This window comes from Dromiciops gliroides, chromosome 4 (genome assembly GCF_019393635.1).
Source record: "Dromiciops gliroides isolate mDroGli1 chromosome 4, mDroGli1.pri, whole genome shotgun sequence".
In the NCBI taxonomy this organism is placed as follows: Eukaryota; Metazoa; Chordata; class Mammalia; order Microbiotheria; family Microbiotheriidae; genus Dromiciops; species Dromiciops gliroides.
Window position 1 is genome coordinate 240,031,644 of NC_057864.1, and position 15,236 is coordinate 240,046,879.

The window sequence follows — 15,236 nt, forward strand, 5'->3', positions numbered from 1 at the left end:
CCCAGGGTAAAGTGAGCATGTAAGATTTCAGTTCACCCCTTCTATAGAGGTCTCTTTTCTTATAGTTATAGACTCTGAAATCAAGAGTTCTTAACTTTGTGTGTGTGTGTGTGTGTGTGACACATCTCTTTGATGGTCTGGTGAAGCCCATGAACTCCTCAGAATGTTTTTAAATGCCTAAAGTAAAATACACAAGATTTGAAAGGAAACCAGTTGTATTGAAATACAGTTATCAAAGTTAAAAAAAATGCACGGACCCCAGTTTAAGAATCCCTGAAATGGAGAGAAGGTTTGATGTAGTGGACCACTGTACTTGGAGTATGGGTTATACCACTTACTAATTGTGGGAAGTGGGACAAGTCATTTCACATCACTTTCCTCATGTGAAATGGGAATAATAACAGCATGCCATCATTCCCTGGGTTGTATAAATTATAAAAATTATATAAATGTCATTTATAATTATTATGGGAGCTAGGGAATGTATTACTTCTTTGGTAACAAAACATCTCAATTAATTAAAAATAAATAGCTCCATACAGCATTGTGTACAACAGCTAATAAGAAGGGTTATTTAGAGACATACTTTTTAGTAGCTGGTTGATCCTAATTCTTTATGTTTATCGTACTTTCCTCAGTCTGAGGCATTTTCAAAGACAGATCCACAGTCTTCCACATCAAAGTCATGAATTCCCAAGGTCAAGAGACTGTGTCCACCCCGGCAGGTTAGGTGTTCTGGTGGTGGTGGTAACTTTTTTTTTTCTGGTTCTTTTTACTCTACAAGATTCCACTGATGCTGGGTGATGACCACTGCTGCCCTAGATCTCTTTGGAACCTATCTTCTTGAGCATCCTCTTGAGGGCTGCCTTGACGTCAGCATTCCGAAGGCTGTAGATGACAGGATTGAGGATAGGAGTAATCACCGCATAGAAGAGAGACAACAGTGGATCAGTGGTCGGGTCATAACTGGCCTTAGGGCGAATGTAGATGAAAATGGCTGTGCCGTAGAACAGGGAAACCACGAGCAGATGTGAGGAGCAGGTGGAGAAGGCTTTGCGGCGGCCTGCAGCAGATGGAATCCGTAGAATCGTGGCTAGGATCTTACCGTATGAGAACAGGATCAGTCCAAAGGGGCAGAGGATGATGAGGGCGGCGGCCAAAATGATCTGCAGCTCGTTCAGGGACGTGTCTCCACAGACTAGCTGTAGCACTGGCTGAATCTCGCAGAAGAAGTGAGGGATTGTATTGGGCCCACAGAAGGTCAGAGAGAAGATGAAAGAGGTGTGGCCAAGCCCTACCAACGCCCCGCAGGTCCAGGCTCCAGCAGCCAGTTGCAGGCACACTCGGCGGTTCAGCAGGAGCGGGTAGCGGAGTGGGGTGCAGATGGCTGCGTAACGGTCGTAAGCCATGGCGGCTAGGAGACAGCACTCGGTAGCCCCAAAGAAGAGGAAGAAGAACATCTGGAGGGCGCAGCCAACTCTTGGGATCCGGCGCCGCCCAGTCCGGAGGTGATGGAGCACGAGCGGGACGGTGACCGAGGTGTAGCAGATCTCCAGAGCAGAGAGGATGCGGAGGAAGAAGTACATGGGCGAATGAAGCTTGGCGTCCACCGAGACGAGGGCCACGATGAGGAGGTTGCCAACCACGGTGAGCAGGTAGATGGTGAGGAAGAGGGTGAAGAGGAGACCCTGGAAACCCATGAGGTGAGAGAAGCCCAGGAGGATGAAATCTGTTACGACCCCTGAGGTGTTGGTGGACATTGCGTCACAAATTCCCCGGGGGCTGGGCGAAGAAGAGGGTGCCAAGGAAGAGTCTGAGTTACTTAAGACCAGTGGTCACAAGCCCAACCCTACGCAATGCTCAAGTGAATGTTGGCACTTTGCCTTCCCCCACCCCACCTCCCATTTCTGTGTCTGTTTTCCCCTGTTCTAAGACTCCTTCATAAGAAGCATTTCTGTAGCCCTCATGGGAACAATTTCCCCAACAATAGGAGGTGAAAGTATTGAGGTTCAAAGAAGGGAATTATCTTAGCACAGGTGCCACTACTAGTTAAGTGTCTGGGTTAGGACTCAGGTTTCTTGAATCCAATTCCAGCTTTGTTTTCAGTATGCTATGATGCTGGTACTATTTGCGTTTTAAAAGAGACTTCTGGGGAATTTATACCAAAGGATTATTTTCTTGGGGGGGGGGCACCTGGATAAAACACGAATATTTTTTTCTTTGGTGGGGCAATGAGGGTTAAGTGACTTGCCTAGGGTCCCACAGTTTGTGTCAAGTGTCTGAGGTAGGATTTGAACTCAACTCCTCCCAAATAAAGGGCTGTTACTTTATCTACTGTGCCACCTAGCTGCCCCCAAAACATGAATTTTTAATGGAGCAATTTCAAGGCTCATTGTTTGTATCTTTTGGCTTTTTGAGGTCAAACAGATGAAAACTAGGTTTTTGTTGGCAAAATCAGGGGACAGTTGGCAAGGAAGTGGTGAAGATAGTAATTTTTTTAAAAAGACTAGTGATTATTATCATGAATGAACCCAGATACATGTTAAACATTGCTACTGTTTCTGTAATAAACTGTTCATCACAGAAAAAGAATTATAAATATGCTATGATTTCATAATAATGCAAATTAGGAGCTATAACTCATTTTACATTTCATGCATCTTATTCCTTGCTGATAAAAGGTATCTCTCATTATTGATTTTTCCTGCTTAAAAATACCTTGCACTTTTTTGGTCCTCAATGAATTACATGAATGGATATTGTGACCTACACTCACCATTCACTAGGAGAACCAAATTATTCAGATTTCTACAGTGTGGCTTTATTGTTTCTACCACTGACTGGTGTTAGGCTTATTTTGATACTGCACTTTCACAGCACCTGACTTTTCATGGGTATGTTCTAAATACTTCTATTCCCCAAGACTTCATGTGTTTGTTTTCTATAGTATTACCTTATTCACTGTGTCCTCAAAGTATACAATGGTGGCAGATGCTGCTAGCATCATACAGAGGAGTAAATGGAAGTATAGCATGGTAAACAGTGAGTTAGGGACTGGAATCATAAATGCAAATGCTTATTGTAGAACAGTTTTCAAAGTCTGGTTTACAAGCATATGGTTTCTTGTGTAATAGTAATTAAAAACATATATATATATATATATTTATGAAGAGAAACAGAGAAGTGTGGTCTTTGAATCAAGAAGCCCTGCTTCTGACACAGGTTAGCTGTGACCATGACTAAATTAGCACTTAAAGTAATTCTTTACAATGATAAACTAGACAAAGTTTCTTCTTCAGCATAATAGGAATTTCTATTTTGGTAGTTTTCCATTGACTGATAAAATCACAGGTTTAGACTGAAAAAACAAACAAACTAAAAAACCCCAAACCCAACAACCTATATAGTCCTCTACAGTTTTATGAAGCACATTCACACATGATATTCCAGTAGATCTTTGCAGTATTCCTGTGGGTGTGGGTGGGTATTTTGGTATAACCTTCAATTCCCTGATGAGGAAATTGAGTCATAAAGAGTTTATACATGGTGACCAGTTCATAGGAAGATCCAAGACAAGTATCCAAGTTCTTTGACGTATAGTATATTGACTCTTTTTATTATGCCATCTTACCTTTCATTATCATAGAAGCAATACTGATAATGTGAGCATGTTTCTATTTCTGCTATCTTTGTAAGTATCTGATCCAAAGCAGTTTCATTCTTCCTATTAGTTTCTGTTAGGCTTTTTTTTTTTTTTTTTGGATGGGGAAAGTTAAAAAAGTCAAAGGACTTTTTTGTTCCATCAAAGCTGAAGAAAAAATTGAGATCTAGTATGTGAACAGTCAACCAACATGTTTCCCTGAGAGCCAAGACAAGAAATATCACCATTGAATTCTGCCATCCTCCCTGTCCCTGTTTATAACAAGTAGTTCTCTTGGTACTCCAGGAACATGGATCTTTCTTAGTTCTCCTTCCTTTTGCCACCATTTATTTGGAAGGGCTTTCATATGGAAGAGGTATTATATGGTTTTTATTGGCACCAGAGGGCAGAACAAGGAGTAATGGGTGAAAGTGTTTGATAAGATCTTTTTGGCTTCATAGAAAGTTTTTAAAAATTTTTTTATTTTTTATTTTTTTATAGTTAGAGCTGTCCCAGAGTGGAAAACATTACCTCTTGAGAGACTAAGCAAAAGCTGGATGGGAATATTGTAGAGTGGATTCTGGTTCAAGCATGGATAGTTTTAGATGCTCCTCGGGATTCAACTACAAGATTTTGTAATTTTATGAGGGAGAAGGGTATACTCCCTATATCACCCCATATGAGTTGGAACATTGAAGGGGATACATGAATGCCATTTCTATTGTTTCTCCTTCAGAAGGCTTTCCTTGATTCTTCAGTTCTGTGTTCTATGAACTGTATTCATTTGTACATGTTGACATATTTCTTCATAATAATTTCATCTCCTGTTTGTGTTTTGTCTCCCAATATGTGTTTTGTAAATGAAAGGCAGCATGATGTAGAGAGCTGGACTCGAAGTCAGGAGACTTGGGCCAAAGTCTTGTTTGTGACACATACTATGTGAACACGGACAATTTGCTTATCCCCTCAGTGTTCCAGAGAACTCTTTATGATTATAAGTTAAGAATAGGGGCCTGATCTGCATAGGTGGAGGAAATTTCCACACTAGGAGTTCCCTATGATGATGAAATCACAGGTCTGGACCATGGATTCTAAACAATTCAAGGCAAGGACTATATCTTCTTTTTCTTTGACATCTCCCTACAGGGGAGAGTATATAGAAAAGGAGGGCAACCTTTTATTTTTGGCTTCCCTTTAAGATGGGAGATTGGATCATTTCAACTGTTCTTTTGCCATTCACACTTTTCTGCACTTTGTGTCTCCTGGCAGTTTGTCATAAGCACACCCAGGAATCAGCTTCTTTCTCATGTTATGAAAAAAATCTTTTCCTGGTGAGGGGACTTTGTCCTCCAACATTTTTCTCTTTTGTTCTTTAACTCTTTCTACCCTTTCTGTTCTTTTTCTCCTTTTTCCTTTTAACTTTCTCTTTTGTTTGATCTTTATTCTGTATCTTTTCCATACCCTTTATTCTATCTCCTTTCTCATTTTTCCTTTGTCTTTTATGTTCCTTTGATTCTCTTTGATTAATTCCCAACTCAATGTGCCTTGACTTTTCCTAGTCTCCTTTCTCCTTCTCATGACTTAGATTTCAGACCTCTAGGGAAGGAAGGAACCACAAAAACCTCATATTATTCAGCCCCCCTGCCTCTATTTCAGGTCAGCAGATAAAATATCCAGGCTCTCTTGTATTTGGAAGTGCCTGTAGAAAGAGACACAGAAACTCCATTGCTTGTTCAAGTGTCTGATTACCTCCCTGGTCTCATCTCAAGTGTATAAAACAGCCACACAAACATATTCACCAATAATGTAAAACCACACAAATACGCAAAAACCATGAATGCATATGGCAACATTCTAACATGAAAAACAATCATACAAACCCACATAGCATGTACATGTGAACATTTAAAACAGCACAATAGCACCCACACATTGATATGCATTCTTAATTACACATAAAAATGAACCCATATTGTTACCTGCATATGTATGTATAAATATACATACCCTGAAATAACATAATAAATACACATATGCAGAAATACAAACACACATGTGAATATCTCTTTGCAGAAAGTGAATCCTTGTTTACTTCAGAACTCTGCAGGGCACTTCTAATATATGGCTGAAGAGATGGTATCTGTTGCTCTGACTTTGGACTATAAGAAAAAAACAGGTGAAGGGAGATGGTGCCTGCACCAGCCAAATTTGGGAATTGGCTCCTTTTTCATATAGAAGAGATCATGTAAAATGGAACACATAGTCATGGTGTCTTTTTAAGTTCCTTGGAGCCTTCAGTCTCTAGACAACTTCATCACCTTAATGAGGAGAATTCCCCATATAGACAATTAACCTGCTTTAGTTGGAACTTCTGTGAGATAGTTAAATTTGGGACAGGAGGTCAAGAGAGCTCAGGAGGGATAATCAGAGAGCATGGGCTGCAGGGATTTTATAGTCATCTTTAGTTATTTTTATATTGAACCTATGATTCAGCTATTCTAAAACTTTTTTTAGACCTTTAAATGATAAACTTAAATCTTTAAACTTTTAAATGATAAACAGTATGAATTAGCAAAATAAAAAGTTCATAAAACACCAAACTCCAAATTATCTAAAATTTGTTAAAAACATATACATGAAATTTTATTCTGCACTTTTTTTTGGGGGGGAATTGTTTCCATTATTATTTTTACATAGTTGTAACTTGTGTAATTGCTACATGCTACCTTGCTTCACTTCATATATATATTCCCAGATTTTTGCATATTTTTTCATTAAAAAAATTGTCCATTCTTATTTGTTTCCTATTCAGTACACATGATGTTCTTGTTCCTTTCTGTGAACTTTTGCATAAATTGCTTTCTTAAATTAGGCATTCTCCAGGATTTTCTTTGCTAAAGTGTGTTCTCTCTTCTGAATGTTCCATATTTCTTCTCCTCTAAGCAAACCTAATTTACCCCGTTTTGATCAATTTGTACTCTATTCACTTGTACTTCTTGGTAATATTAACATTTAAATGTTCTTATGGTCTTTCTTGGGCTACATGGATTTTATCTCCTAATACCACCCAGTAAGGACCATACTTTCTACTTCTCCTAGCTGCTCTACAGCCCAATACGGGGCTATGCAAAAGGTAATGACTAGGAAGGCAATGGTATTGATTTTCCCATAAAAGAGAACAAGGATGACATTATATTAAAGACTGAAAAAAGTGGATTAAACATTCACATAATAAGGGAAGTAGTGACAGTGAGTATGTGTGTGTGTATATGCATGTATATCAGCTGTGTCATTAGACACATTTTAATCCTTTTTTTTTTTTTTAAGTGAGGCAATTGGGGTTAAGTGACTTGCCCAGGGTCACACAGCTAGTAAATGTTAAGTGTCTGAGGCCGGATTTGAACTCAGATACTCCTGACTCCAGGGCCGGTGCTCTATCCACTGCGCCACCTAGCTGCCCCAAAACTAATTTTCTTTTTTGTTTTGTTTTGCAGGGCAATGAGGGTTAAGTGACTTGCCCAGGGTCACACAGCTAGTAAGTGCCAAGTGTCTGAGGTGAGATTTGAACTCAGGTCCTCCTGAATCCAGGGACAGTGCTTTATCCACTGTACCACCTAGCTGCCCCCGACACATTTTAATTCTAACTTTCAATTTACGAAGGCATCCTGGAGAAGGCAGGAATGAGCAAGGGCTCTGACTTGTGGAGCTGGAGGGGGAAGGCATTCTAAGCCTTTGAGAATAATTCAGGAGGCTAGAGAGTGATGTAGTTCCTATTGAACTCCCCCCCTCCTTCTATCATCATCTTGATCCTCCAACTTAAAAAAAAAACATTTCTGTCAACCTCTTCAGTTCAATAATAATGGGGTCAATATTGGTGTGGCACTTTCCTATTTAGTTGTCTTGGTCAGAGAGAAGGTGCTTGAGATTTTTTAGAGGGTTCCTGGATAATAATCCTGGTATATCCTTGGGAACAAAGGTAGGCTTCAGTGAACTAGTTTGGGAACTAAGACTGTTACTTTATTATAAGATATATTATCCTATTTATTAAGCCCTGCTCTGTTAACATCACTGGGCTGTGCAACTGACCCTAGGTTCCTGACGACTGTGCTAGCAGAGCACCAATTCTTTTTTTCCCCCTTTTATTCTTTGGGATGCCTCACAATCAATTTTATCATTTAAACCCTTCCCCCACTACACCAGTGGCTTCTTATTATCTCCAGGATCAATTGTAATAATAATATATGTAATATGACATTAAGCTTCATATAATACAATATGTAAATTATAACAATAACAAGTAATAGCAAAAAAAAATCAATTAGCATTTACATAGTGCTTTAGGGTCTCATAGTATGAACATTTATTAAGCAGGCATTGGGGCTACAAAGGCAAAAGAGGGTCCCTGCTCTCAAGGAGCTCACAATCTAATGGAGACTATATGTGAATAACTTTGTACAAACAAGCTATGTACAGGATAAATAGGGAATAATTAAGAGAGGGGAAGGACTTCCTGTAGCTGGTATTGAAGGAAGCCTGGCGGCAGAGATATTTGAGTAGTAGTGTAAGCTCAAATTTCAGTCTGTGTGTGTGTGTGTGTGTGTGTGTGTGTGTGTGCTGTCCCATCCCCCGTGAACCCCCCCCCCCCTCCTTTGAGGTTACCCCTATTTACTTTCTCTTTTTCTCTCTCCATCTCTCTACCTCTCCTCTCTCTGCACCTTTCCCTCTTAAAATCCCTTGTTTCTTTCAAGGTTCAACTTGTGTACAATCTCTCATGGTTCTCTTAATTGTTAGTATTCATTCCCTTTTCTTCATAGAGGAGTGGGATACATGGATACAGTAGCTTCCCTCTGACTTTCCACTTAGAACCAGAGCACCAATTCTGATAGGTTAACCTTGAAAGGCTCAGAGTAAGTCCTGGTGATGGGTTCTGTATGTATTTTGGTTTTTTTGTGCCAAGGTTTAGCACAATGCCTTTGCATGTAGGCATGTAACAAATGCTTGCTGAATTAAATTGAATTGTTGCTCAAGGGAAAATCTAATTACATGTGGAGAGGCTCATCAGAAAGTTGATAAGAAGAGAGAGAAGGGAAGGGAACTGATCTTTGTTAAGCACCCATTATTTAATGGGATGTAGTGTGTTCAGGGAAGACTAGTACCCCTGGTGTGACGGGCTGCCAAGCCCTTTTCAGACCTACTTTCCACCTTTGGTGTCCTGAATTACCCAATTCTCACTCATGACTCCAAGAAGCATGCACAGTGGCCACATCCTGGAAAACTGTTTTGGCAGATGGGCTAAACCAGGTTAAGGGTCATCGAGGAGTCTCAAACTTGTCATTGAGTTATGGGGGTGTTTATCCCAAGCATGTGAAGACTCCTCAGGTGGAATGGCTAGATGAGAAAGATTTGTTCTAATGGCCATGAAGATGGCTGAAGCAGGTGCTATGCAGAATTTAGGACTTGGTTAGACATCAAAGACACCAAGGTCATCCACTATATTCTGAGCCATTGCCAGTCAGCTTGACTATTGCTGGACGCAGATGACTCTGGTAGTGAGAATGACGCCAACAACTTTGAGCAACTCTGCCTCATTTAAATCCAATTTATGCACAAGTCAAAAGATACTCAACATACAATTTTACCATTTTTACCTACTTCAAAGTCCTGTGGTGACATGCAAGTGATGAAACAGCAGGTGCAAATGCACTGGAAGTTATAGTCACAATCCTGCATATAGGTGGCCCAGGTCATAGAGTTATCTTGGTTTTTTTTTTTTTTTTGGTGAGGCAATTGGGGTTAAGTGGCTTGCCCAGGGTCACACAGCTACTAAGTATTAAGTGTCTGAGGACAGATTTGAACTCAGGTCCTCCTGAATCCAGGGCCAGTGCTCTTTCCACTGCGCCATCTAGATGCCCCCATAGAGTTATCTTTGTATAGGACTGATGCAGGAATGGAATTTGGCAACTCTTTGGGGCATTCTTATTTAAGTACCACACTGCTCATTTCCTGGTGGGAGGAAAAAATTGCCTGCTTCACCCAACCCTGGGCTGCTTTACACAGCAGGTGGGGAATTCTACCTTGTGGTTGAAACACAAAAAAATGTACAAAAACTTTTGTGAAAGGGAGTCTACTCACCATCAGTACGTGGAAAGTGTGCACACTTATGGACAACATAAAATCCAGTATACCTGAAAGAAAAATAGCTCTTATTGTAAGAGAACTTAGCAGGTATTGCTTCCAAGAAGCCGTGAGTGAAACAAGTCTGGCGAATGAAGGCCAACTTACTGAAGTCAGACTTGGATGCATGTTTTTCTGGTGGCAGTGATGAGCAGTGCTGTGAAGCAGGAATAGGTTTTGTAATCAAAACTAATCTAATCAATAAACTCATATGCCTATCAAAAGGAGTGAATTACAGGCTCAGGACAATGCAATTTACTTTCAGGAAAGTGTCATGCCACTATCTTCAATGCATATGCTCTCACCATAACAAACCTTGATGAGGTAAAAGAAAAATTTTATGAGGACCTAGAGATCCTTATCATCAATGTGCAGAAAGAGGACAAGCTTATGATTCTGGGTGACTTGGTAGAGAGTTCTTGGGAGGAATGGAATCAGAAACAACAGTAAAGGTTACTTACTACTGAAGACCTGTGCATCTCAAGAACTTCCCACCAGCAACACTGTCTCCTATTTACTTAAATGCAATAAAACTTCACCCTCACAGCAAACATTGGCATTAAAAGACAATATCATTGTGAAGAGAATTATGTGAAAGTAACGAATTATACAGTGTGAGATGTTGTTCTATACCTAGTTTCTGCCACATTGTTTTCCAGTTTTCCCAGGAGTTTTTGGTTAAATGATGAGCTTTTGTTCCAAAAGCTTGGATCTTTGGGTTTATCATCTACTAGGTTACTATAGTAATGTACTATAGTGTAATTTGTACTTAATCTTTTCCACCAATTAACCTCTCTATTTCTTAGCCTGTAGCTAATTGCCGCTTTATAATACAGTTTGATATCTGGTACTGGTAGTTCACCTTCCTTCACATTCTTTTCATTGATTTCTATGATATCCTTGAGCTTTTGTTCTTCCAGATGAATTTTGTTATTATTTTTCCTAGATCTATAAAATATTTTTAATAGTTTGGCATGGCATTAAATAAATAGATTAAGTTAGGTAGGATTGTCATTTTTATTATATTGACTCAACCTGTCCATAAACAATTAATATTTTTCCAATTGTTTAGATCTGACTTTTTTGTGTGAAAAGTGTTTTATAGTTATGGACATATAGTTCCTGGATTTGTCTTGGCAGGTAGATATCCAAGTATTTACCAGAAGACTTAATGTCAATAGCTTAGAGTGCTTCTCTGAGTGGGAACAGTTTGTTGCTAAGTTGAAGGGAAAGCTGAGCCAAAACATGGTTGGCAACTGTGAAGCACAAAAAAGCTTTAGGAAATTTGGTGTACAGAACTATATTTATTCATTTGGGCCAGAAAGCTGGAAAACATCAAGAGTTGTTTGATGAAAATGATAGGGAAATTCAGAAGCTGCTAAATGGAATAAGAACAGGAACAAGAATCCACAGGGTTTACCAGCAGGATAGTTTGTCTGTCTCTAAGAAGGCAGCATTTAGCTTCATCAAAAGAGATGCAAAAAAACCCAACCCCAAAACAACAAAAAACAAAAAACAAAAGAGATGCAGGGTTCTTGAATTTAGTAAGAAGGCAGATGAAATTCACTTTTACACTGATAGTAACAAACAGAAGCACTTTTATGATGCCTGGAAGGCTATTTATGGGCCAAAGACCTATGGTGCATCTCAACTACTCAGTGCTGATGGAGCCACTTTGATTTAGTGATGATGTGATCTTGGAGAGATGGGCTGAACACTTCCATAGTGTTCTCAATAGACTATCATCAATTAATATGAAGCCATTCAACTCTTTACCTCAGGGTGAAGTCAATCTCTCTCTAGTAGAATCTCCAACTGAAGAAGTGGTTTTGAATGCCATTAGGCTCCTCTCATGTGGCAAAGCACCTGGTGCTTATTCTATTCCAGGTGAGATTTACAAGATAGGGAGCCCAATGCTTATATAAAAGCTGACAGAAATGTTTTGGGTTATATGGCAAGAGGTTATCTCCCAGTTCAAGGATGTTTCTATTGTCCATGCCTATAAAGGAAATATTGTCCTCTGACAATCACAGGAGGTGTGGGGTAGGGTTCTCTTAGTTGTTGCTGGCAAGGTTCTTGCCAGAGACCTCCTTAATAGGCTGATTCTTCACCTGGAACATGGTCACCTACCCAAGAGCCAGTGTAGCTTCAGAAAGGGATGAGGAATGTTGGATTTGGTGTATGCTGCTCAACAACTCCAGGAGAAATGCCAGGAGCAGAACAGAAATTTGTACACAATGTTTGTAGACGTAACGAAAGCCTTCGACACTGTCCTTTGTGAGGGCTTATGAAAAATTATGGCAAAATTTGGTTGCTTGGAGAAATTCAGTATGGTATATTAGTTTCATGACAGAATTTAATGGATAGTGCTATCATGCTTTCACAGTCACCAGTGGAGTGAAGCAGGGCTATGTACTTACTTACTTACTTACTTCTATGCTTTTTAGCATGATACTTTCTGCAATGTTGCCAGATGCCCTTAATGAGGATGAAAACTTCAGGGTCAGCTATCACACTGACAGTAAAATATTTAACTTGAAAAGGCTACAAGACTAAAGTGAAATGAGAGTTGATGCACAACTTTTTGTTTATAGATGATTGCGCACTCAATGTAGCCTCTAAGGCTGAGATGCAACAAAATGTGGATTGATTCTCTACTGCTTGTGCTAATTTTGGCCTAACAATTAACACCAAGGAAAAAAATGTTTCTCTACCAGCCAGCACCACACCATTCATACATGGAACCATCCGTTATGTCAAATGGAGAGATTTTGAATGCTGTGGATTCATTTGCTTTGGCAGTATATTTTCCAAGGATGTACACACAGAGTTGAGATTGATGGGTACATTATCAGTGCTAACTCAATGTTTGGGAGGCTCTGAAGGAAAGTATGGGAGAAAAGGGTGCCTACCAAACTGAAGGTCTGCAGAGCCACTGTGCTGACCTCATTGTTGTATGCCTGTGAAACCTGGACAGTCTACCAGCACCATGACAGGAAACTGAATTTCTTCCATTTGAATTGTTTTAGGAAGATTCTGAAGGTCATCTATCATAATAAGGTGCTAGACACTGAGGTCCTTTCTTAAGCTGAACTGCCAAACATTCAAACTCTCCTGCAGGAATCACAACTCCATGGACTGCCCACTTTGTTTAAATGCCCAACATATGTTTCCCTAAAAGACTCTTTTACAGAGAACTGACACAAGGCAGATGCTCACGTGGAGGTCAGAGGAAGTGATACAAGGACACTCTCAAGGTCTCTCTGAAGAACTTTGTTTTGATTGTGAGACATGGCTAACACTGGCAAAGGACTGTCTAGCGTGGCATGACTGCATCAAAGAAGACACTGTGCTCTATGAGCAAAGCAAAATAAAATTAGTTCAAAAGAAATGTGAGATGTACAAATTTAGAGGCATCTCCATTCTGAACATCCATAGAGACTATTTGTATTTGTACCTGACTCGTGGTAGAGCTTCCCAGTTCATATTGCTCTTATCATCCACAGTTGGACACGCTATATGTTATTCCTGACATTGTGATGTCATTTTGGTCCTCTTCAAGCAATAAGGATAAACAACAATTGGGGAATGATTCATATTTTTATAAATTTTACTCAGTTCTCTCTACATTTATTTGAGAAATGAGGCTTTTATCAGAAAAAACCTTTTTTTCCCCCCCAGAGCAATGGGGGTTAAGTGACTTGTCCAGGGTCAAATTAGTAAGTGTCAAATGTCTGAGGCTGGATTTGAACTCAGGTCCTCCTGAATCCAGGGCCAGTGCTTTATCCACTGCACCACCTAGCTGCCCCTCTGCTTTCCTTCTAATCTTTCTAATCTGGCTGTATTGGTTTTGTGGGCAGGCCACATTGTCAGAATGTGAAATGTACATTTGCCTAAAAGACTATTTTATGGAGAACTCACACAAGGTAAGAGCTCACTTGGAAGTCATAAGAAGCAATACAAGGACACTCTCAAGGTCTCTCTGAAGAATTTTGGAATCAGTTGTGGGGTATGGCATTGCCATAAGACTTCCCACCATGGCATTCCCACATCAAAGAAGGCATTGTATGAGCAAAGCAGAGTTGGAGTAGATCAAAAGAAATGTAAGATGCACAAATTTAGAGAAATCTCCACTCCAAATGTTCACATGGACCATTTGTGTCCGACCTGGGGTAGAGCCTTCTGAGCTTGTCTGATCAGCCACAATTGGACATTATACCTTGACCTCAACATAACAGTGCTATTTTAGTCCTCTTTGAGAATGAAGGACAATAACCAACCAACAACTATTTGCTAAACACTGGACTGAGTAAGTGCTTTATAAATATTATCTCATTTAAGCCTCACAACAGACCTGTAAGGTAGGTGCTATTATCATTCCTTTTTTAGAGTTGAGGAAACTGAGTCACATGGAGGTTAAGTGAATTTTCTAGGGTCACAGAGCTAATAAGTATCTGAGACCGGACTCAAGTCTTCTTGACTCTAGCCCCAGAACTCTATCTGATAAGAAGATGAAATGTTTTGGTTCAAAACAATTTATGTAGACTTTCTACTAAGGTGTGGAAATGTGATCTGTAGATGAAAGCAGGAACCTCACACATGGCAGTATGGATCCTTGAATTGCCACTCAGAACTATGGACAACATCTCAGAATGTTTTCTGTAACCAGGTGCTATTGTAGGGACTATAGTCACAGTGCCTAAACATTTTAGAATCTACAAGGACCTGAAAATCATAAGTATATTTTCTAAGTAACATCAAGTTATACTTACAACTAAATTGGGGCTATATCTTATACTTTTTTGGTGGCCTCACAGTTCTCCAAAAGTTGTTTATTACCTTGCATGTGTTCAACTGAAACTTGTTGATTGACATAGAGTGAAAACTGAATCATACATACTTCCTCTTCCTTCCTCTAAAGAACCACTTTAGGAGTGATAAAGAATACCAACTGAACAAGAACAAAAAAACACTCAGAAAAATCAGAGAAAGACCATTGTAGTCCTTAACCCCATTTAAGATTGCACTAGGAAAAGAGGGGGACAAAGCTGAATGAATTCCAAGTTAGGAACTGCACCAAGTGACAATGACCAAAGCCAATGTGTAAACTAGACTATATGCCAAGGGATGAAGTCCAAAGGCCCGGAATTCCAAGTAGGTGACTATGCTAAGAGACAGGACTGGAAAAGTGAATTGGAAAGAGTGAGACATTTATGCTTTTTAAACAAAGGAAGGAGAAAAGGCAGAAATGTGGGCAGATGCTAGGCATGAAGTCCCATTCCCAAAGGGTGGGGGTGGGGATCCAGGAAATAAGGGGAATGAGGAATTCAGGTGTCTGAGTTGTAACCCTTTGATATTCAAATCAGAAGGCATTCTTGGTGATAAGCAGTAAGCAGTTTAAGGCTTAAGCAGACAATGTTAG

The 15,236-nt window shown here is 39.8% G+C and overlaps 1 protein-coding gene across 1 annotated transcript; it reads right to left on the bottom strand.

The window, feature by feature from the left end:
- Positions 1-813: 813 nt before the first annotated feature.
- On the bottom strand, positions 814-2,134 carry LOC122726294 (olfactory receptor 10C1). Its single transcript, XM_043963943.1, has one exon. The coding sequence runs from the start codon at positions 1,758-1,760 to the stop codon at positions 819-821; it is 942 nt and encodes a 313-aa protein (XP_043819878.1). The 5' UTR covers positions 1,761-2,134; the 3' UTR covers positions 814-818.
- Positions 2,135-15,236: the final 13,102 nt, after the last annotated feature.